Source organism: Pleurodeles waltl, chromosome 1_1, assembly GCF_031143425.1.
Source record: "Pleurodeles waltl isolate 20211129_DDA chromosome 1_1, aPleWal1.hap1.20221129, whole genome shotgun sequence".
Taxonomy (NCBI): Eukaryota; Metazoa; Chordata; class Amphibia; order Caudata; family Salamandridae; genus Pleurodeles; species Pleurodeles waltl.
The window spans coordinates 857,903,122-857,927,711 of NC_090436.1; the positions used below are offsets into that span (position 1 = coordinate 857,903,122).

The 24,590-nt window shown below is 40.4% G+C and overlaps 1 protein-coding gene across 1 annotated transcript in view; it reads right to left on the reverse strand.

Moving 5' to 3' along the window:
* Nucleotides 1-441: 441 nt before the first annotated feature.
* Nucleotides 442-24,590, reverse strand: part of RFK (riboflavin kinase) — a 149,679-nt gene continuing 125,530 nt past the window's right edge. Inside the window, exon 4 of the mRNA XM_069229390.1 lies at nucleotides 442-1,010. Coding sequence (XP_069085491.1) covers nucleotides 883-1,010 — 128 coding nt within the window. The 3' untranslated portion in view covers nucleotides 442-882. The remainder of the gene's footprint in view (nucleotides 1,011-24,590) is intronic.

The window sequence follows — 24,590 nt, forward strand, 5'->3', positions numbered from 1 at the left end:
ACATTTAATAATTTTCAAACAATCCCATCACCACGACAGAGGTCACTGGGAGCTAGAACAAAATAAGGCCTTCTGAAAAACAATCAAGAGCGATCATCAAGTATGGGCACCTGTTCACTGTACAGGCTCTGCAATACTGTCATACCATAACATGTGTGTGCTGTCACATTAAGAGTAAAACCTTGTCAACATGGCACGAAATTGAGTCGTAAAAAAGGGACAGGCAATGGCTACAGATTGAGGTCGCTGAACCGCTATAAAAACTAGGTTTTTAGGATAGTTGCACTGTGCCGCTTATGGGTACAGGGGAAGATGAGGTGTGCCTGATGTTCAAAATGTACTTTTGTTATGGTCATACATTTCTGCGAAAAGAATTGAGCACTTAGAAACGGTAGCAAGCAGTGTGTGCTTAATAAGTGTTCAAGACCGCTACCTAAAATATATTTGTATAAGTGTAATAATTTTAATGAAACAGCAGTCACCATTTTTGCTTATAATAACTACAATCCATCTGAGATCACATAATATTTTGTGACACATTTCTTAAAGTTATAAACGTCTGCTTCAACTGAACTTACAATAAATATGTCTACATTCATCTTATCACATCTTACGTTTTCTGTAAAAAACATTATGGCATTTACAATCTGAAATTCTTCAAATTAAGTTAAGGAGTAGAAAGTATGGGAAAACCTGGTGCACTGGAACACATCAGTTTTCAATGCAATGCTTCCTAACTCTAGTGCAATACTTGTCTGTGAAGTATTATAGTACAGAACAAACTGATATATAACCTTTATAGTGGTTGCAGCAATTGATTCCTGACAAAAATATTCACGAAAAGAAAAATTAGGATATGGAAAAGGCTGGAGGGAAGGCATATCAATGACCGTTCATTATATTGTTTTTATTGTTGTTGAAGAACTGGTCTTTGAGTTTTACGAATTCTGGCAAATCCAGTTGATTCTTGGCCTCTTCAATGTCAGAGCGTATGGCAGAAATAAGTGCATCTGCAGAGACAGGAAAAATAAAAACATATTAAACATTTATTTTGCAAGCCATCACATTCTGCAAACATAGCAATTATAAAGTATGAAAATTAGAAGAATTGAGTGTGCTCAAAGAGCAAGATCTTACTGAAGATTAACTTGAAAAGTTAGATTTGTATTGCACATCACACACGCACACATGCATGCATGCATGTCCAGCAGTCAAATTCGAATGCCTACATTGTCAATTCAACCTCAACTGAGTAATTTCACATCTGGTAAGAAGTAAAACTCTAGACGTATCAGAACACAGGGATCATATTTACTGGTGATTAGGAGACACTATTAACCAACATTTATCTTCTTAACTAGATTTTTAAGCCTCTAATGAATTAATATATATCTTAATAATAATATGTTCTGCATGTACGTACATACGTTACACTTTATACGTCATTCTGAGAGCTCTTTCTTTAGAACTAGGTCACATGCCTCATTTTGCCGGGGGGGTTCGGCTTCAAACATATAATTGCAAGGGTCCCCATTTTATAAGCCCATTTGGGAGCTTGAAGTTAGGTTGGTGGATGTGGTGATAAACAGAAGACCTCATACTAGGTAACCCTCTCTATCACAGTGTTTTGTGATAAACTATAGGTATTTACAGTATTAACTTTCGGTTTGAGTTTTCGATGCTAATGAACTTCAGTAGTCACCAGCAGCTGGGGTATTCCTGTGGGGTGAATTGTGGGAAGATGGCACTTGAGGGACGCTGGGAGGAAATCTATCACAATCTGCAGCACTGTACACATAAGAGCTTTATAAATCTGTTAGATATCTGGCTACCATAACTTGGGCCTTCAAGAATGATTGGAATGTATAACCATTTAGGTGCACTTCAAACTTTTCTTCGCTGGAATATCAAAGGTATATACAACTGTGCTAAAGATAAGTGAATAATACAATTTTTAGAAAAAGTCATTAGGTTAATGATACTAAGGTCCATGAAACCTCTTTCTGTCTTGGAACAGTCAACCTTTTCCAAAAGTGGGGTATGAAGTGCCAATACTTATCGTTTTTGACTTGTTCATGGCAAGTGCTCATAAGAAAGTCTAATCCATGTGTTTTAAATTTCAAAAGGAGATTTTAGACTCTGTGGAGCTTTTCAATAGGGTTGAAAAAAACTAATATCGATCACTCTAAACTCTGTTAGCTGATCATGGTAAAGTATCAGGGGATTTACTGATTCTGCTATAAAACCGGCCAGAAATGTTAACGTTTCTATTAATGTAGATCTCCCTAGGGTAAGATGTATTGCACACAGTGACATAGTTGGTGTTTTGTGCACCCTAGTGACTAACAATATAATTATTACTGGGCACTCCATAATGTGCTCTTTCACTGAATTTCAATTTTACATGATTATATTTACAGACCTATAGCTATTGTAACACATAGTTGGGTTGGATTGTGCCCAGAAATTTCTCGTTTTATAGCACCTTATTAATAAATGCTCCAATTTTGAAGGTCTATATTTATCAACATGGGTGGGCAACATTGCAGACAGATTTTTTGGATTTCTCGGAGGGAAAGTCAGCTCTCTAAAATAGAATATAACTGTTTGGGAATCGCAGGAATACACATGATGGATCTTTAACAGGAGAAAGCGATTATGGGTACACTTATGATAGACATGGATAATCTTGAAAAGTGACTGAAAAGCTTGCAGGAGGATTATGCCCATATTAGAATTTCCCGTATAACTTTAGAGTACTTCCTAATCCAGAACTAAAGTAAGTGCCAAGCAAGACAAATGCTAGGGAATATTTTTTAAGTGAGAGCCGGGGGAGGTCATTTGTGTGGGATGCAGATATAGGTACAATCCAGAATAATAAAACTCGACTTACAACAACTGAAGATAAAAAGTCCCTTTTTTGAATTTTGTAACAATGCAATTACAAACAAAAAAAAACTCTCCTCAAAATTACAGCAGAGAGCAGTACATATTTCTGTTATATGACGTCCATCCACATGTCGTTTAAGTCTATTTCATCATGTGATCCCCTTTCATATGTCCTCTGGTCTACATTGAGTGGGTGTAAGTTCCCAGTATGCATCCAAATGTTTGTGACAATATGTCACATTGCAAAGCCAGTCTCCGACTTTCAACCCCCTTTCGCCCCGGTGAAGTGCAATTCTTCGCTGTGTCAACAACTGGGCCAACACAGTTAGCTTTCTGTGTGAGGACAGAATGTCTTTTACATAGCCTATGACGGTTACCATCAGGGAAAACTGAATTTGATAGCCATTGATGCCAGAGCTTATCCCTTGCGCATCAGACTATTACTTTTGTATTACTGGGCACTGCCAAGCAACATTTAAAAACAGTGCATTTAGTACGCTGCTGCTGGTGCATTTTGAATCTTGTCAGAATCCTATCTGTGTATGGAATCAGGAGACGTAAAACCGAAAAATCGCAGAAATGGCTGAAAGATAGACCGTAACTGTGCCCACAGCGGAACCCTAATGAACCAGAAGGAAGAACAAGTAATAATACCTGGGAAAGCTGGCCATATAGAAGGATTAATGCTTTTTGATACATACCATGCCACAAATCTCTCGTAGCAGGAGGCATATATTGACTGCCAGAATAACATCATCGGCTTTGTAAGGAAGGTTGAAGGATGTAAACTGCCGCTGCTCAATCTCTATGCATAAAGGAGAAGAGTATGCAGGTTTGGATGCCGTTGATGAGACAGAAGATCCTCCCGAAGAGGCATCATGAACTGAGGATTCATGCTCATGCTCAACAGCTCGGTATACCAGGCTCTCCGTGACCAATCTGGAGCCACAAGAATGAGTTGGGTTGATCCTTATCATCCTTATTAAGAACTCTGAGCTGGGGTGGTACTGGTGGAAAGGCATAAAGGAAGCCGGAGCGCCACTCGAGACAAAAAGCCTCTCCGAGCAGGAACCACCTTTGAAACTGCGGCAGTTGATGGTGTATCCTGACCACCCATGGATGCTCCTGTTGGCAGGAGGGCAAACTAAAGGAGTTAGGAGGCTGCGCCTGCTAGGGAAGTGGTGCATGGGCCCAGCCTATGGCAACCTGTCCCATTTGGTCTCTGGAAGCTTGCTGGCCGTAATGGCTAGAAAGGTCTTTACGCAGTTGGAAACCCCTTCCGTGCTCATTAAAGGGGCGAAAGGCAGACAGAGGATAGAGGCCCTAGAATCCTTAACAAGTTATAGTGCTAAGTCCACCTTCTCCCTGAAGAGACGAGAGCCATCAAAGGATATGTCCATAAGCGATGCTTGGACATCCCCGGAGAAGCCAGCAGACCTCTGCCAGGTGACGAAGAAATGGCTCTGCCAAGTGAGTCAACCATGTCCAGACCACAACGTATGAACAAACTTTGCGGCATCTCTCCTGTCGGCAATAACCTTAGAGAGCACGGCTCAGGCCTCCTCCATGATCACTGGCACCACCTGTGCAACCAAGTCCCAGATCATGTGGGAGTAACAACCAAAGAGGCACGAGGTGTTCAAGGACCACAGTGCTCGGCTGTCTGAAGAGAATATTCTCTTGCCAGAGATATCCAGCCTCTTGGATTCCCTATTAGGTGGAATGAAGGAACGCACAGGGGTTAATTCTGGAAGTGGAGGCCTGGATCACCAAGCTCGCCAAAGTGAGGGTGGTAGGTGAAGAAACTGGGGTCCACTGAAGCGGGACTGTGGCAGTGGACAATAGTCCTGTGCACAGGAGCGTGTGTACAGGGCTTGGACCCGGCCCCAAGGACGTCAGTGAGGGCTTCATTGAAAGGGAGCAAGGGTTTGGAGGGGGACGTAAAGATGCCCACCGAGAGCATCTGAAGGACCAAGACCTAAGCTGAGCTCTGCACCACCATAACAAAAGAGGCCCTTTCCTTTGTAGTCACAATAGGAGGGGATGGCCAGTGTCCGGTGAGGTGTCTAACCCACTGGCATCCGCCAGATTCTTATATCAGGTGTGCTCGATATCCTTTAATATGTGGCGATAATTACTAGGGTCATCATACTCATCCAATTCATCTTTTGTACAAGGCCTGTCAAAGACAAAAAGCCAAGGCTCCGACCCAGAAGCCATGGCACCGGACAGCACTGAACCTGGCATTATATGAAGCTGAACCTTCTCCGTGTGGAAGTCGAGGACGATGGGGATGGTATTGACTGTACCAGGGGCATTGGCGTGGAAGAGGGCACCAGAGAAGGTCTCGGTTTCGCTGCTGGCCCTGCTCCAGATCTAGCACGGATCTATGAGGACCAACTGATGCAGTGTACTGCCAACTTGAATCCAGTAGGTGCACCTCCCGAGCTCATAGGACCCTAGAGCGCTCCAGAGGATTTGGACCGCTCACAAATGAGCTGCATGGTCTCACAGAACTCACACAGTTGGGTGGGGTCGCTCCAGCAAAAATCAGGGCAGAACAGAACAGATTCTGGTTGATACTCCGTGGAGGAGTGGGGCCCGGAGTGCGAATTCTCCCTCATCTTATCCAAACATCTGGATGAATGTCTTTTTCTTGTGTGACTAACCTGACGATGACTGACTGGGATGATGCCAGTCAGGTTCTGCTCTGCAAGCGGTGCTGAGACCTTTGACGCAACCGGAATCTTGATTGTCAAGAGGCCATCCAACATTGGGCGGCGCAGAGCTTGAGGTATCGCTCCCTCAGTACCTACAGGTGCTTGGCGCAGCAATCCTGGCAGGCCTTGAGTCATGGTTTTTGTTGAGGCACCAGAGACAGACCAAGTTGAGGTATGCCAAAGTCATCTGTCTGTGACAGGCATCACTTTGTTTCAAACCAGCCAGTTTCTTGGGAGACAGCCCTGTTACACCAGGAGAAAGGATTTTTTCTCAAATGCAGTTGAGAAAACATATTAAAAAAAGCCAGTCAAAAGGAAAAGAACTGACGTCAGCTCGTCAAGGTGGCACCTATATAGACACTGCCTGAGTCACTTTCCATGGAGCCAATGCGGAGCTCGGCGCCACCACATACCGTCGCAAAGAGGTACTGTTTGAAAACTTCTAGATCCAGTCTGATGCCTGAGGGTAATTCTAAGGTAAGGACTCTGCAGCTATACTCTCTATCAGATTCAAAAGATTTGTACTCGTCAAAACATATTTACCCGTTAAATTAGAGGCATAAAAGTCTAGAGGTCAAAGTGACATTCACTATTTGGACAGAGATGTGTCCCTGTACCAGGACCAGTCTTCTGCTACATACCTAAAATAAACTTTCTTGTTGTTAAAAATGGGGGAAAATAATATTGATGAGTTTAAAGCTGAACCCCTTTTCACCAAGGACAGAAATCAGTTACCAGGATGGTCACTTAACCAATCTATTGCATATTCTCTTTTAATACCTTTGGTCAAGGATGCTGGAGGAAATTATCCAGGATAATGGAGAAAACGATATACAATTCTTTCGGAGCCAGAAAAATGTGCTTAAAAAAGCCAATAACAAGAAGTCTTGCAAAGCAAGATAGTTAAATATGCCATTAGAGTTGAGACATCTAAAATTCAAGGGTGGATTAAATAGTCAAAACATATTAAAATGGTACCAAACAGCCCACTAGAATACATTGAGAGAATGGACCAGAAGGGAATCTGGAAAGAAAATCGGTATATATGGATCAAGGTCACTAGACTGCTCTGTAGGATATACTATGGCTGCCCAAAAAAGGACAGACCATACAACCTTAACATTAGGAAGGTCACAAAGGCAGTGTTGGACATGTGGAACCAAACAGTGATGTCTCATTGATTTATTGCTCAATGCACACTCATTTGTACTTCAACCTTAAGTTCTCTCGTTGAGTGCACATTAAATGGTTTACACAAATTGGTTTCCAGAATCTGAGGTGAGAATTGTAGAGTACTATTAGATATGTTCAGATAAGGACCCACAAAGTCCATTTTAGAAGGCAAAGAGAAACTTAAACTATTTGAAAAGGGAAGAAAGGGGATGTTTACTACATCCCAAACATAGAAGAGCCACCCATGCAGACGACACATGGAAAACCTTTATCAAAGTTTTTCAGGCAGTAAAGCCACAATATCTGCCCTGTACAGAGAAATCAATGCCATGACACAGGGTTAAAGTGATGCTACCAATCACAATGGAAAGTAAATATCGGAAAACAAGTTACGCAAGATGAGTAGAATACAACAGTGGATGATTAATTGCAGGACTATGGATCACTGCTAATTATTTTTTTTAAATGCTCATTAAATATTGGAGATGTTGATGTAAACAGCTAATTTTTTACAAGAAGCAGGCCTGCTTGGAAAACTAATTATTTTGGGGCAGAATATTGGGCACTATTAAAGAAGTGATGGGTTATGCTTTAAGTTACAAAGGAGCAATGGTTAATTAGAATAATACTATAAAAACATCATCATCAGAACACTGAATGGTACATCATTTTTGATTTGGAATGTGGTTCATTTCATGAACCCATGGGCAAGTGTATAGACCTGTGGGGGCGGGGATTCCTGGGGGTCCGCAACAGCTACTCCAGGGGCCTGTCACGTCTTAGGAAATTAAGTAATATTAACACAATAACAAAGTATGTGAATAAAGAAGAAATCAAAATAGAAATTTCTAAAACGTTCTGTATATGTGAAGGAAGGTGAAATTGAAGGTTAAACATTAAGATGGTATCCTCAGACTGGTTTGTGGGAGCAGTGCAAATGCATCAAACAGAGTACATAGTATGAATGATGTGTAATCACAACTGAATTTAGAACAGATCCATCCATTCATCAATTGTGCATCTGTTTTAATCTTGTTTCTGTGCGATTGTGTATCTTTCATGGTTCAAATCAATAGCTACATCTAGGGTCTCCAGAAACAAATAATGACTCACTGAGGGTCCCAAGATTCCAATTATGACTATGTTAGGGGTTCCCAGGATTCCATTAACGATTCAGAGGGGTTCCCCAGATTGCATTAATGATTTAGTGCAGGTCCACAGACACCAAAAGATGAAGAACCAAAGGTACAGAATTTGTCATAAAGGACTTGGTTCCCTTTATAGAACAGTACATAAAAGACAACATGCATTCAATTAATATCTCCGAAGAGCTGTCTTTTTATCAATGCACAGAAGAACTTGAACAATGGATACAGAGTCCCCTTGTATAAATATACCACTGGAAGCAAATATTGTATTTATTGATAAGAAACTGCAATCATGGCTTTCTCTAGTAAAGGTCGTGACACGTTTAATTATCTAATTACTATGTCTAGCTATAGCCAAAAACTATAGCTTGTTCAGAATAACAGTATTATCTAGAATCTAAGGGGACATCGATGGGAGCAGTATGCACCCCTAACCTTACAGTTCTTTTTGCTGACCATCTTGAACGTACACTGATCTTATTACTCCTTAAACCTTTCGTAAGGTTCTTAAGTGTTTGTGAGTGCTTAATTGACAATATTTTTATTATTTGGGATGGTAATAAAGAAGAAGTTGATGAGTTCTATAAAAGGTTAGGAAAAAAACAGCAAGGATGTTCAGCCCTGGTAGGATTTGAAACTCACATTATCAGTGCAGTAATGTCTCTACGGACATTGGATTTCTCTCATGATTGATTACAAATTATTACCAACATACAGAATTACTTGGCTGCCCTAATCTAGTTTCCATCCTAGATCACTATGTGGCTCCTTATCCTTACCGCATTAGACTGAATTGTAAACTCAAAGCTGACTATTTTTGAGAATCACAAGTTCTCTAAATGAGACTTCAATAGAGAGGATATACATGCTTGCTTGTATCCCGTTCTATGAACGGGGCTTGAACCTGTCCCAGTGAGGTCTTGCTTTCACAGTCACTACCTTTAGTTCAGTATCAAACAGTCACCTGCTGCATTAAGAAAGTTTCTAACATTTTAGGCGTGGGAGACCTTGCATTGACTCTTCCATTATTTTCTTTTCATAGAAACTGTAACATCAAAGATCATTTGGTATGTGCCAACTAACCAGCCACCACTTCAAAAACTCAGGGATTATCACTGAATATTACAAATGTGGAAATAACAGCCTCTGCGCTTGTATCATAGACACTATGCTGGAATTTGAAATACAATTGTTAATGGGCTGAATACTTAGGACGATGGGCACGCTGTGTTGTACCCACAACAGTGACTGGACCATTGTATTCCTTTGATCTATGACTACCTTGAGTTTGTCCACTTTGGTGTTTTATTTTAATGGCTTATGTTTATATCTTTCTTAGCCTATATCTTTTAATATACATAATTACTGTATGTTTTTGTTATTTAACTGTTGTTTCATTATTCTCATTTGTTTTTGTTTTGTTTTTGTTTCATTCACTTTCCTCTATATTTAGTAATGCTGTGCATGAATGTCCTTTCTTTTTCCGGTCTTTTTGGTTGGTGTTTCCTGGCCTTAATGCTGAATAACACACTCATTTGGGCTCTCCAACTCTAGATATAATTTCTAGTTCTTTCGACACCACTTGTCTCATTAAATTCGATTGTTTGAACAGTATCTTCCATAGGTCTTTTTTTGGAACTTAATTCCTGCGGCGAATAACATTCTCATTTCTCTTTTTCCTCCATTTCCTTCACAATTGTTCATGTACCATCGCTCTTGCAGCTGTAGTTCGATATAGAGGTCGAAGTGGGCGAGATTGGAGAGGCATGACATGCTCACACTTATGAGTTATGAAAAACTGTTCCCCTACTTTTTGCAAAAAGACCACCGTCCCAGAACGGTTAATTTCGACAGTTTAAATGCCCCAGCAGAAGTGTCATTCACTGAATCTCCTGTGAGGTGAAACCAAAGCAGAGCAGACAGCTAAACAAGCCTTCCTGAAGGAAATGCAAATGTAAGCTATGAGTTAATCTGCAAATGTAAAGGATGCTTTGGAGCCAGTACTGGCTTAAATTGACGTAATCACTTGAAACCTTGTGATGACAAAGATTTATTTGTTTTGAACGGTAGTGCAAAGAGTTAACAACTGGGGAGTGAAGTGTGTGCTTTTAATTATAATTAAGTTTATACTGAGCTTACTACAACTGAGGGCTTGAAGGCACAGCAATTTAAAACAACTGCACTGTGTACACTCTGGATATCACTAAAATCTATTTTGGAAGCACCATTTTATCCTAAATGTTTTTGCAGTTTGTAGCAGTCTATCTTATACTGTCTGTAATGTAAGTTTAAAATAATGAATTACGTATTCACTGTGCTTTCTGTCACAGACTATGAACTCGTAGCACTAAAAATACACAAGTCACTTTTCTCCACTGCAGAAACCAAGACTTAAATCTGTGGCTCTCTGGTTACACACAGACTTCTGCAGTGTAATATAAGGGACAAAGTATTATTTTCCTGGTCTGCAGCTTTTTTACCTGTCTGCGTTTCAGCAGCTTCTGTTGACCGGATTACATGGTCTTTATCAGGCTCGCCAGTCCTTCGCCCCTTCCTGTCCAGTATTCAATTTTTGCAGACTCCTCTCTCATCACGAGCAATCTAATATGCCAGTTGTGCAAATGCTAGTAGGGCTACTCTTGCTGTCATATCTTCCTTTCTCACTCAGTTTATTTTGTCTTGAACCGTTATCCACATTTATTTTTCTTCTTCTGTCCCAAATTTCAGGCACGAGTCACCATTTTGTGAGTAGGCTATTATGTATTCTCACTTTTTCATACATGTACCTGCACACAGGTTTACACAATTATATGTAATTTTCCATCTTATCATAAGGGATCACGAAAGCTAGCCTAAATTGAAAGTACGTTGCTCTGCACATAGAGCATTATGCTTTATTGATTGTTTTATTCTGACTAGCTTTCTCATTCATCCTCTCATGACAGCCTTCTCGAGCTTCTATTGTATGCCCTTGTCCAGATGAGGACTTAGCTAATATTGTGGGTCGAAACACTGTTGACAATCAACATATTAACTGCATTGAATATATTGGTCTGTGTTGTAACTACTTACCTCTAATGAATAGGACTTAAAAATAACTCATTTTCAATCACACATGCTTTATCTTTCCATCACACTATGTATCTTTTATTCAACAGTGTGAGCTCCTTCATCATGAGCACATATTTATTTCACTAACTGAATAGTCTACATTAAACAATTTCTTCACCACAGTTTCTTGTTTGAGATTCACTATTTGATAGGGCCATTCATTGTTCAGATTGTGAAATTATGATGGTATTATTCTAATGAACCACTTCCCCTTTATAAGTGATTACCCAAGGCTCTATAGTGAATAAAAGGGTTGTCCCTAAGGGTTATGCTATAAGGTAAATATATGGCTGAGATATTAGGTAGGACCAACCAAGATTGCTTGATCACCGGCCCTGGGCATCCAACTCTCTGATATCACAAGACTAGACATTGCCAAACAACCCCCACCACATTGTGCTCATTTCATAAACTCTGGGGCCTGGAGAAGCTGACACATAACAGCATACACAAAGACTGAATTCTGTCACCCTTTGTAGCTTCTTTTGCTGTTGTCCCATGAAAATCGATTTTGAATGACTTTGCCCTCAAAGATAAAGAACTAAAGACCAGCACACCTGGCAGGGTGGCTAGGGTCGGCACTGAAGCAGATGTGGACGGCAAAGAAAATGGAATTCCCTTACAAACGTTAAAGTTATTTTGTGCCATGATTTGATGGAAAGCAGTAGGGAGAGGAGAAAGAGTTACTAGTAGGAAGGGCTTTCGCAGTTTCATTTTTCTGTTTAAATACAACATGCTTAACCAAAACAATGCCAGTGTGAACCACATTATATTGTAACAATGTGGACACTGCACTGCCAATAATACAAATAAAACCGTTTTACACCTAAAACGTTATCACATTGGAACAAAGCCCTGTGACAGGGTGCACAGTCTCAGCATTTGTATTTCTGTGATGGCAAAGAAAGACATCCACTATATGCAAAAAAAAACAAAGGATCCAGAATATGATTAACTGCATTGCATCCAACTCTGGTGCTTCAAAAATGTGCCTGCTGAGTTGTCTGCTGTGAGTGTCTACCTTTGAGTTCAGTAACTTAGAAGGAGAACTTATTTGATGTACAAGTTACTTACCTTCGGTAACGATATACCTGGTAGAGACAGTCTAGTTGAAGATTCCTTACCTTAGATTTTTTCCCCAGGCGTCAGTGTGGATCCAGAGACTTTTTCTTCGAGCAAAACCCTTGTGCGGCGACAGGTGGCATCGTCAGAGTCGTTGTCGCCATGATGATGTTGGGAGTAGAACGTAGATGCCGCCTCGGCTCAATGATGTCAGTTTCTTTTAACGACTTTCCACGCCAAAGCGCAGACCTGCAAAGAACACTGAGACTGGTGCACCAGAGCTAAGGTCCCTACAAATCAGTTCGCAAGCGGGGAGGATGGGTGGGTCAGTAAAGAACCTGCAACTAGAATATGTCTCTACCAGATATATTGTTACCAAAGGTAAGTAATTTGTACATCTGAAAGAGACTTCTAGTTCCAGATTACTTACCTTAGAATAGATGTCCAAACAATGCCATCCTGGGAGGTGGGCTGCGAACCAAGATCATACTAGAAAGTCCTGCAAGACAGAACAACCAAATTAGCCATCCCAACGGACCTTACTGTCCAGGCAGTAATGTGGAGGGATGCCCACGTCACTGCATAGCAGATATCCTGGACAGGAACTCCATGTGCTAACACAGTGGAAGCAGCAGATGCTCTGGTGGAATGAGAGCGCATGCCCACAGGGGGTTGCTTCTTAGACAAAGCATAGCACATCTTGATGCAAAGAAGCAACCCTCGGGAGATGGTATGTTTTTGCAATGCCTTCCCTTTCTTCGCACCCACATACCCAACAAAGTTGATCATCCACCCGGAAATCTTCAGTACGCTTTAGATAGAATGCCAATGCTCTTTTCCGGTCCAGACGGTGGAGCCTCTCCTCCTCATGAGAAGGATGTGGGGGTGCGTAAATGTAGGCAAGGTGATGGACTGGCCTACATAAAAAGGTGTAAAAACCTTGGGATGGAAGGAAGCCTTAGTGCATAACACCACTTTGTCAGGGTGCACAGACAAGTATGGGGCTTTGAAGAAAGCACCTGAAGCTCACTCACTCTGCGAGAAAAAGTGAGGGCAAAAAGAAAAACAGTCTTGACACTGAGGAGCCGTAAAGGGTAATTGTGCATCAGCTCGAATGGAGTACACATTAAGAAAGCAAAATTGTTGGTTAGAAGGTGATTTTGAGATTTTACACCCCATTCAGAGCACCGTCAGGCTGTTTTTGTGAATTACGAAAAGGAAGCGCCATCATACTCCACAAATGAAAATCTCCTTACTAGTGAACATAACATTTGTTTTGGAGTAGGCAGCTCTGTCCAGATTCCACACACTGTTTATTTACAACGGAGAGGGAAAGAATGGCTGAAGATTTGTTTAGTAGTTTACTAAGAGGACATACAGTCCAAGAAGCATTGAAGAGTGGCAACCAGACACATAAATAAAGTTTAGGGGATAAATTTAGGAGACTAGAAAAATAAAAAAAGACGGAAATGTCAAAGTGGTGGGATGGGACCACATTAATACAATACAAGAAATTATATAGAATCCCAAGGGGTCTCAGGTTGCAAACTTTCGCAACATGTGATGATTTAGATACAGATCTATTAACACAGTGGGATAAGGAATTTACATCAAGCTCCATGAGACTAATAAACATTCTCATTGAGAATGCAGAGAGGAAGGAGTCTAAATTACAAATAGAAATATCAACATTAGAGCAGGAAATTAAAGACACAGGTTTACTTGAAGCAATAGATAAAAATGACACTATATTGAATGAAATTTTGTCTAAATATCAGGAAGAAATCAAACAAAGGAAAGCAAGGAAACACAAGAGGGATGAATGAGACTACCAAAATGGTAGAGTCTTTACTTATGCCAGGAATTATGACTTTTCAGCTAAGGAGACTATCTCAAAAACCTCTTCGATATCTTCCTTAAGCTCAAATTCATCTTCAGTAGGCACTGGGCACATAGGAGAGAGGGAAATTAGGATCAGGGAAGGGAGCAGAAGTCACAATCACACGAATGGGAGTAATTGTTTTACAAGAAATGTTGAGAATAAAACAGGGGAATCAGCTACAAAGAAGAGAAATACCATGAAAACTAGGAGGGGGCACAGAGGAAGGAAATGGTACACACAGGGGAGGCATGAAAACGAGATCTTGGAACAAGAGGGAACAAGGACCCCCATAATGCAACAAATTAATGTAATTAATTTGTCAGAAACATTTGACCACAGATATGATCTCTTTGCTGAGTAAAGGATTAGGATTCTGCCCCACCGACAAGGGGGATATGTGTAAACAGCAAATTGACTTGTTTAAATATGTTAGATGTTTGAAAATAAAGAGATTTTTTGAAAATGTAAAAACAGTTGGGACAAAGCATTGATCCAATAAGAGAGGATAAGAAATATAATGAATTGACGATACAAGATATCCATAACACAGCAACTATAATGTCCATTACAGACTATGAGGAGGCACCAACCACTGTACAGCAGATATTGAATGATCTGAATATGTTATCAGACTTACATAAAACTAGTGGTTTGAAGAAGAAATCAAAATTGGACACCGAGAATGGGGAATGATAGCAATATTGAAGTATTTTAAAAACTAGTAAGTAGGGACTTTAAAGAACAAGTATCTAGAAGAAGGCAAAGGAGAATGAGAACTAATCTTAATATGAAAGAATGGCAAGATTTAAAAATATTACAAGATGATGAGAACATAGTAATCAGACAAGCTGATAAAGGGGGAAACATTGTAGTGATGAACAAGAATGACTATGACGAGGAGATTTATAATCAGTTAAGTGATGGGGATTGTTATGAAATTCTCCCCTCCAATCCGATATATAGACTCACTAATTTGATCAATAAACAATTAGGGATGTGGCATTAACAAGGATTATTGGATGAAGAAGAGTATGTTTATCTTAAGATAGATCGACTTAGATATCCTTGCTTTTATGCCCTCCCAAAAATACACAAGAACTGTCCCTTCCCCCCAGGGTAGACCAATTATCTCAGGAATTGGAGGACCCACAAAAAAAAATCTCAGAATTTATAGATATATTTTTACAACCACTGGTGGTGAACTTACCATCTCATATTAAGGGCACAAAACACATTTTGGGGTTAATAGGGGATATACAGTGGGAAACTGAGATGATGCTAGTAACATTGGATGTGGTAGCACTTTATACCAGTATCAGGCATGAAGTAAGTCTTGAGGCACTGAGACACATGTTAAACCGCAGATCAGTGAGTCTGCTTAAACATACTGAAATGATTATAAATATGGTGGATCTAATCTTGAATCATAATGTTTTCCTTTTTAATAATCAATGGTATAGACAAAAACAAGGAGCAGCGATGGGATTCTCCCCTTCTTATGCCAATCTCTTTATGGGATGGTTTGAGGAGAGGTGGGTCTGGGGACCCGGAGCAAAGAATTGGCAAAACTATATTTTGTACTGGGAGGTTTCATTGACGATTGCCTCATGATATGGATTGGGAATACAGAACAACTCATTGAATTTTGCGAATATCTAAATAGTAATGATGTGAATATTACATGTACTTATAAATACAGTAAAGAGAAAATAGAATTTTTAGACATAGAATTATTTATCAGTGAAGATCAAATTCAGAGTAGATTGTACAGAAAACCTACCTCATGCAATGCAATTTTACATGCCTCCAGTGCACACCCACAGCACCAAATTCAAGCAATCCCATATGGGGAATTGGCAAGGGCGAGACGCAACTGCAGTATGGATACAGATTTTGAAGAATGTTTACACGATATGACAACGCTCTGAGCAAAGAGGATACAATAGGAATATTATTTTGGATGCACAAAAAAGGATTAAGAAGATAAAGAGAACAGAGACTTCATTATCTTGCAGAAAGCCCTGAGAGGAGGATAGAGAAAGACTGCGACTTATTACAGATTATACGGACACTACTGATATAATGGGGAGAATGATGAAACGGCATTGAAATATTCTTAAACAGGATAATATTTTGAATGCTTTTATCTCTTCAGGTCCGGAAATCACATATAGAAGGGGAAGAGCATTAAGAAATTTGTTATGTCGAAGTTATCCGAAATGTAAGAGAAATGAAAATTGGCTGACTGATATGAATCAAGTTTTTTTTTAAATGTGGACAGTGTGGGGTATGCAAATGGGCCAGCCATGGCATGAAAGAATAGGTTGATCGAAGTGGTAATATTTATAGATAAAGATCACACATGACTTGTGGTACAAAATACGTAATATATGTTATTAAATGTGAATGTGAACATATATATGGTGGGAGCACAATACGTCCGTTGAGGATAAGAATTGGTGAACATTTAAGAGCATTGAGGCAAATGGATGTCAGATACCCAATTGTACAACATGTACAATCACGTGCTGCACAGGGTACACATGAAACTATAAACTTCTTTGGTTTGGAATTTGTTCCTGTGGACCCTAGGGGTGGTAACAGAGAACTGCAATTAAGATGTAGGGAATCATTATGGATCATGAAATTACAAACTGTGGGAGAAGGTTTAAATACAGATCATGAGTTAGAATATTTTTTGGGAGTCTGAGAGATTCAATATAAATTGGTTAAGTGTTACTGAATTTGTGAAATAAGATTCAATTAAGGAAACAAATAAATATATATATCCCTTGGAGTAAATGCACACTCATGTCTTTATTTAACAAATATTTCTTATAAAGGTACCATTAATATATGAAACAGAGATATTTCCTACCCAATACACTTGCCTAATATTCTTATTCATATATTAATAAGAATCAATTGACAATTTGCTTTATGACAAACATTGAATAGAAATAACCATCTTAGTTTGTGTAGGTTTACTATGCAGTCCTTTCTTTATGTTTATGCTTGAAGGACGATGTAAGAAATAGAAATAGGACAAATTCGGTGGAAGATTAGCTGCACGCACGTAGGTTTACTGTGCAATCCTTTCTTTATGTTCATGCTTGAAGGACGATGTAAGAAATAGAAATAGGACAAATCGGCAGATGATTAGCTGCATGTACAGCACGCACATAACGATATTTAAATGATGAGCGGCCGTCGGAACAATTTGATGAGCGTACTCCCATCGGAGCCGAATAAGGGAACCAAATACAATGAACAGGTAAGCGTACTGCAAGTATGTATCAGGATTATATTGCTAGGGATAGATGTTCAGAATACATTCCTGTAATTCTGGTTCGGTATTCATTGGCTAAGAACAACGAGGGAAGCATAAGTTTGGATATTATGACAATTCTTTACATACAGACGTTCGGTTAAAGCAATGAGGTACACTTGTAGTGGGATATTGGCACAATGTTAACAATAGTAATAATTATTTTTAGATAATAACAGAGTATCTTATACAGATTAGCTACCATCAATAAAGAACAAGCAAATAGGAGATATAATAGCAGGTCCTTGCTATTTCCATTAATAGATTAATGGAATAAAACAAATTAAAGGAATTAGTATCAACAACACATGAACAGTAAACATCTTGATTAGAAAACCCAACGGAGTGACTGTCGAAAACAAGACAAGGTCAGTCTACATTATAAATCAATTATTTAAAATTATCACGTGTGTGCATGTACACAGGGTGTACCACAATATGGGAGTAAGGTATTCAACAAAGAACTAATAATAACACATGATAAACAACTATATATATTTTACGAATTGGATTATATAATATTATTAATATAGGTATTATTCAATGGTTACTACTCACACTATGTAGGGAGTAATAATGTCACGTATAATATACTGACTTTAACCAAGAAATAAAAGGGTGGGTTAAGAATAATGTGAATACATCACATTAAGCCTCATAATATGTTGTGTATAAATTACAGCCCTGAGGAAGTCTGGTGGGAGATATCCCTGACAAAACATGTGATGGCTTGGCATGGAGGCCGTGGAGGCTGGTGATAGATATTGATTAATCAAAATACGAATTACATTAGAAGATATACCATGGAGAAATTAACTATATTCAATAAAGACTGATTATGGACTTATATAAGGACTATGAATGGATATCAGCTGGATGTGTGCCTGATTAATAGATTTGTACAAAAGGCATGCAGTATTCACGGATCGCAGCGCGAGTCTGGAGGAAGAAAACATTTTCTTCCCAAATTGTTCCAGCCTTTTTGATTCCCTATCTGGGGTGCGGAAGGGAATGCGCCAGAGGAAGAGGAAGCCTGAATGACAAGGCTCTCAGGCGTGGGGTGTTGGGACAGGAATTTAGGGTCGTTCAGGGTGGGCTGATGGCAGGGTGAGTTATTCCTGTTCACAGGAGCCCCTGTGTTGGGTCTGGACTAAGTACGCAATAGATCATCAGTGAGGGCTTCAATGAATGGTAGAAGGGTCTCAGATGTGGAAGCCCCTGGCTGAAGCACCTCCATTAGATTTGACCTGACCGGAAGAGTAGGCAGCTCAAGGCCAAGGACCTCAGCCTCCGGACTGACCACCATAGAATAAGTCACTCCCTCTGCTGTAACCACGGTAGGAGGAGACAGCATGCCAGTGTCTGGAGAAGTGTCCAGGAGCGTAGACAATCGAACCGGCGCTGGGGAAGGTCTCAATGGTACAACCAGCGTCAGTGCGGATCCGGAGGGGACTTCAGTGTCCGGGGCTGAAGCTGCCGACATGGAACCCGAAGGCCCCCCGACTGAACCCCTTGGGCCCCAAAGGCACCGTTTTGGGGTCGGCCTGGCCAAAAATGAGGCACATATCCTCATAAAACTCTTTCAATTGGGCAGGGGTTGCTCCAGCTCCCGGAAACTTAGGGAAGCGCGGAGCAGAACCAGATGCAGGCTCTAAAGACAGAAACCTTGAGCATCAACGCTCCTCCTGTGTCGTATCAGCCGAGCAACGGGGTGAAGTCGAAGGGTGACGGGACCACTTCGACTTCTTCTTCTTCTTACCTTGGCCCGAAAACTTCGAGGAGGAAGAATGGTGGTGGCGCCGCGAGCGGTCTCCGAGCGCCGTGCCGCCATGAGCTTGAGGGACCGCTCCCTCAAGGCCTTCGGGTTTATGACCCGGCACTTTGGGTCACTGTCGCGCTCCAGGCACCACAAACAGACCCGATGCGGATCAGTCAATGACATCATGCGGCGACAGTCCTTGCACGGTTGGAAACCGGTGTTTGGGGACCTCCTACGCACAGTAAAGTCACCAAAAAAACTCGACAAAAGTGTCGAAATCGGTCAAAGAAAGACCAGGGTAGCTGGCATGGAAAGAAAAGAACTGACGTCACTGCACTGAGGCGGCGCCTATGTACTACTCCCGACATCATCACAGTGACTACAATGCCAATGACACACACGGAGCCGACTGACGTCACCTACCGACGAACAAGTGTATGCCTCAAAGAAAAAATCTCGGGATCCAGTCTGACGCCTGGGGGAAAGTTCTAAGGTAAGGATATTATAACTACTGACCTTTCTCTAAATGTAAAACAATGCAGTGATGTTACCTGTTTGTATCAAGAGGACATCACTGGGAAACTAGTTTTAAGGCAAGATGGAACACACCCAACTGCAGCTTGTTGACAAGACACTCCGAGGGTGACCACTTCATCCAAGTTGAGACGTCATTCTAGAGATGCTTGTGATATGTGACACTCTGATTAGATAGAGGACTCACTGAACAAGATCTGGTCATCCCAGTCTCCTGAAACCTGAAACCACAGATTCCCCTGCCATTTATGAGAAGACCACCTGACTGATCCAATGTTCTGCACTAGGATGACATACGAGATTCTTCAGCCAAGAAGAATAGACTTTTGCTGGATGTGGAATTATCAGAATAAGACATTGTGATTTAAGAGCAAATAGGCAATTATCTGACGCAAAAAATATTTTGAGTTCAACAAAGTTACCAAGTCTTGAACCCGAAAATCACTTGCAACATTGACTCTGCTGCACTGGTTTGAAGCAAGGTCCTTGGGAAGGTCCAAAGTTGTCTTTGTGTCACGCCCAGCCATATGCTGACAGCTGGCCCGGAGGACCAATTGTCTGGCTAGATGGTAGATGAAGAACCCCTTGCACTAAAGAGAAGCTGCTTCCACCAGCATGCATTTAAAATAAACCATCTTTGCTGATAGGGAAGACCTTTTTAAATCAGAAGTGTTTTTTTTTTTTTTCTTGTTTTGAACCTCAGGAATAATATTTGTCTCACAAACTGGGATTTGAAAATAGACATCTTTGATGGTGTACATCCAATCTCCTTGACCTATATGAGTGGAAACGTGGAGTGCTAACATTCACAATTCTTTCTGACCCACTCATTTGTGGTCTTGCAATAAAAATAATAGTCACTATTTCTGTAGTGGTCCCTTCTTTTTGCCTACAAAGAGGTTGGGAGAGATGCCTTAGTTCCTTTAATGTTTTGAAACTCTCCCAAGTGCTATTTTCATTAGGAGAGACTGGACTTTCTGTACTAGTCAGTCCACGAATAACATCTTTACATTTTAGGTGTTGAGTGGAGAACAGCAAACTCTGATCTTGTACCAATTTTACACATTACTAAATGGTTATTTGTCTCTTGCTACCTCTGCCATGTGGGATGAAATCTGAAATGCTTTCCCTCTCACCAGGTGGTGGGTGACAGTGACAGGATCCACTGATTTGGTTGAAGTGAAGTGTATTCCCTGAGGAGAAGGGCGGCTACTGGTTACTTCTTCCTTTGATCTACTTTCACATTTGGGGGAAAAAACTGCTGATGCTGCGCTCTGAAGCAAAGTTACTGCCTCTCCTCGTATGGGACCTAAACACCCTACTGTTTTTTTCCACTGCCTCACAGCTGGACATTTGGTTGCTTCCTCAACACTTCTATTGTACCAGATGAATTTGTTTCATTCTTTGCATCTCACCTTAGGCTTAAAATCCAAAGAGGAATGACCACAATAGAGGTAGTCTCCGATACTTGTTCACAAAGAGATATGCTGTGTCCATGGCAGCACTAATGCTAATATTCCAGCTTTAAGACTTATTCTTCGCTTGAGGAGGACGTTCCATTAGGTGCTAAACGGACTCCCACAGGACCCAACTGCAGCATTTCAAAAGGGCAGATGTTAGGTGATGTCTAAGCACACTTTTGTGTCCCATAAAAATGTTCTCTTCTCTACTTCTCAGACAGCATTGGGGATGCGGAGACTACTACATCATTCCTTTACTCAGCCTCAGAATCAGTAAGAGTACATGGGCCGAACTAGAAAATAAAATCAGCCTTGTCAACAATGTTCAAACCAGCCCCAACTCTATAAAGGTGCAAATAGATTTTGACCTATGACCAGCCCAAATCTGGAGATACAAGTGCCTTACCCATTGTTTACATAAATTACTAGATCTACTCCAACCCAACTCCCTATAAAGATTCTACTATCCCTAGGTACTCAGGCAACCGGGGAACATATAAATGGGTACTATCTGGGCTCTATAAGGTTGTCACAATCCACACCTTCCTCGAACTAACCTCCAAACAATTAAAATACAAATGGACCAAACATTTGTGAACATATTATACAGAAGGTACCTGAACAGAACTTATGCTGACCCAAGACAAACCCTTTAGAGAAGCAGGTATGAATCATGCACCTTTTAATGGACTGAACAGGTGGCACTAGTCATTCAAACGACTAAAAGACAAAGGGCTAGTACAAAGGGTAGTTTCCTGGAGATGTACACACCAGAGCGGAGATATTGCACATCTACTCTGGGGTTGTCCAGGCTTGAAATTCTTCTGGACAGCGGTACTGGACACACAGGGAGGAATTTTAGATCCATCAAGACCCTCTGCAAGTCAAACAGTTCTTCTACACAAAGCTTTTCACCTTCCAGCTGTGGAGGACTGAAGCCTAGAACTGGAAACCAGGCTTCAAAAGATGTACAAAACAACATCTTGTAAAAGGGTGATTTACCAACAGGATGACCAACTTGAAAAATTCCAAATGGTCTGAGGAGCATTTAGATCAGACTCAAATCAATAGAGGAAGTAGCGTATTGCCTTTCACCTCAGAAGGGATCTTATGAAGAATGAAAAGAGTTAGACCTGTGAAAGATTTAAAAAAAATACTGACTTCTTAGAAGACAGACTTAATCAATGTTAGGCTGATGCTAAGGGATGGTTTATATACTTAGGTACAGCCATATTTTAAAGACAAGTTTGTTAAATAATAAAAAAAAAGAGTAGCATGTGACAGATATATGTGATTAAGGTTAGTGCAAAGTACAGTCCCATCATACCATCAATAACTTAGTTGTAGGGTTGATTTACATGTATCATAACAGAGAAAAGATAATTATCTCTATAAGAAAACTATTTAGATACCAACAGTTTTAGAATGATAGAAACAGAAGTGAATTATTTTACATGTGTGAATCTTAATGTAAAACATGGAAAATATGTATGACTGACATACTATTGATAATCTCAATCAAGAATTGTTAAAAACACAAAACAGACCCACAATGCAGGAGACTGCAACTAAAATGGGGCCATTTTGAATCATGGCAGCCCACTTTGCTCTGAAACAGCTGATAAGCCTGAAGCCTACCAGAGAAATGGCAGCATGGCAGAATGGCCAGTTAGGCTCTGGAGAGTTCAGAGGCAAGTTTCCACTTAAGAGTGTCTCAAATTCAGAAGCTTTATCTTTCTTCTCTAGCCTTTTGTGCCTGAACACATCCATGAACATTGTGGATGGTCACACTGCTGGCATCCATGCAAAGGAAAGCCAGGCACATCTTTCAATGTCTACATTCCTTCCCGAGAGGGGACTTTGCTCTGCCACCCACGGAGAATAGACAACAAAACTGATTTTTTTTCTATAAATAAGATGCTTTAAGCACAAACACAAGGTTTACCAGGACCGATTTTTCTGTTAGAAGGGTGCAAGAAGGGATTGATTGTATGATGTTCTCATGAGTGCAGTTCACTTAAGCGATGTGGGTTGACAATTTGTTATTCCTTTATTCCTGTCGTCGAACCCATATACCATGCACTCCAAACCAGAAAACACTTCTCTCAAACGCACCAGTAATAGACACAGATACACAGTATGCGCCCCTGCCATTCAAGCATGTAAAAATGCCCAACAAGAACAAATAGCTTCTGGAGACACAACCAAACACACTAAATATGCACATACATTATGTATACGGCTACATTTATTTTAGGTAACAAGCATTCCTAAAGATTTGCAAAGAAGCTATACATGGCGTCTACTGAAAAGACATACCTTTACCAATATCAAGTTAGGCAGCCAGTATGTACACAACTGCTCAAAAAGGTTCAGTAGTTAACTTTACATACTTATTATTTATAGTAGAATGATCATACCTGGAAATTACCACATCCATGTGCACTGTAAAAGGTGTATTGTTAGGTTCTAATAGATACATTTATACAGCATTAACAACTGTACAAAAGCAGCCAAGTCTGAGAAAACAAAGTTAAGTTTATACAAGCCTTTAACTCGATGTCATTTGTTATGTATAGTCAAACTTAAGATGATTACTTTATTTATAAAAAAATATATATTTAGAGCCAGTTGTGATCATCAAGGTACAATTTCAGATAATACATGGTAATAGTAATACATAACTTAGCAATGATTAAGTAGATTAAAACAGATCGGGGGAATACTAGTAGAAAAAGGCAAGAAAAAGTAGTTAGAAAGCATCAACAGTTACATTAACGACTGCTCTGATCACGATTAGGACGAGCCCAAATTTTGAGGGCATTAGCAGCTTCATGACCTCTAATCTTAGCAATAGCTGACTCGCAATTGCAGTCATATACTCATATATTTGGCACACTGCCTATAAACAGGATGATGGCACCCTATCTAGTTTTTACCCCAGCAATTACACTGAAAATTTCTCTTATTTCCAATTAAGACCAGCCCAGAATTTTTTGAGACATTTTGCTGCTTTAGAGCCTCTCGCCTTACCTATGGCTGACTCGTATTCATATATTTGGTGTACAATTGCCCACCAATCGGCCACCTCTGGAGGAAGAGAGGATATTCATGACCTGGCTACACATCACCGCGCAGAGACCGTAATGACTGTCATCAGTGATCTACAACAATACTTGTGCTCGGTCGTATAGCCCTGTATGATCTTGTCGGACAACTGAAAATCACAGCCTGAACCAACTATAACTGGTTGAGCCACATCTGCCCAAAATGTGTGTAACGCAGGGCAGCTTGCAAACATGTGTACAATACCTGCTGCAGAACAGCCGCACTTCAAGCATAGGGTCTTGTTTGTACTGTGGTTCGCAGTCCATTTAGCAATCCGTATACGCCCAGGCGTATTATAAAGCATACCAATTGTTTTGAACTGCTGTAGCTTTAGACTTACAGAGTGGACAGATTTTTCAACCATCTCTAAGGCACCCTGAATCTGATCTGGAGATATCTTGGAGGTGAGCACCCTG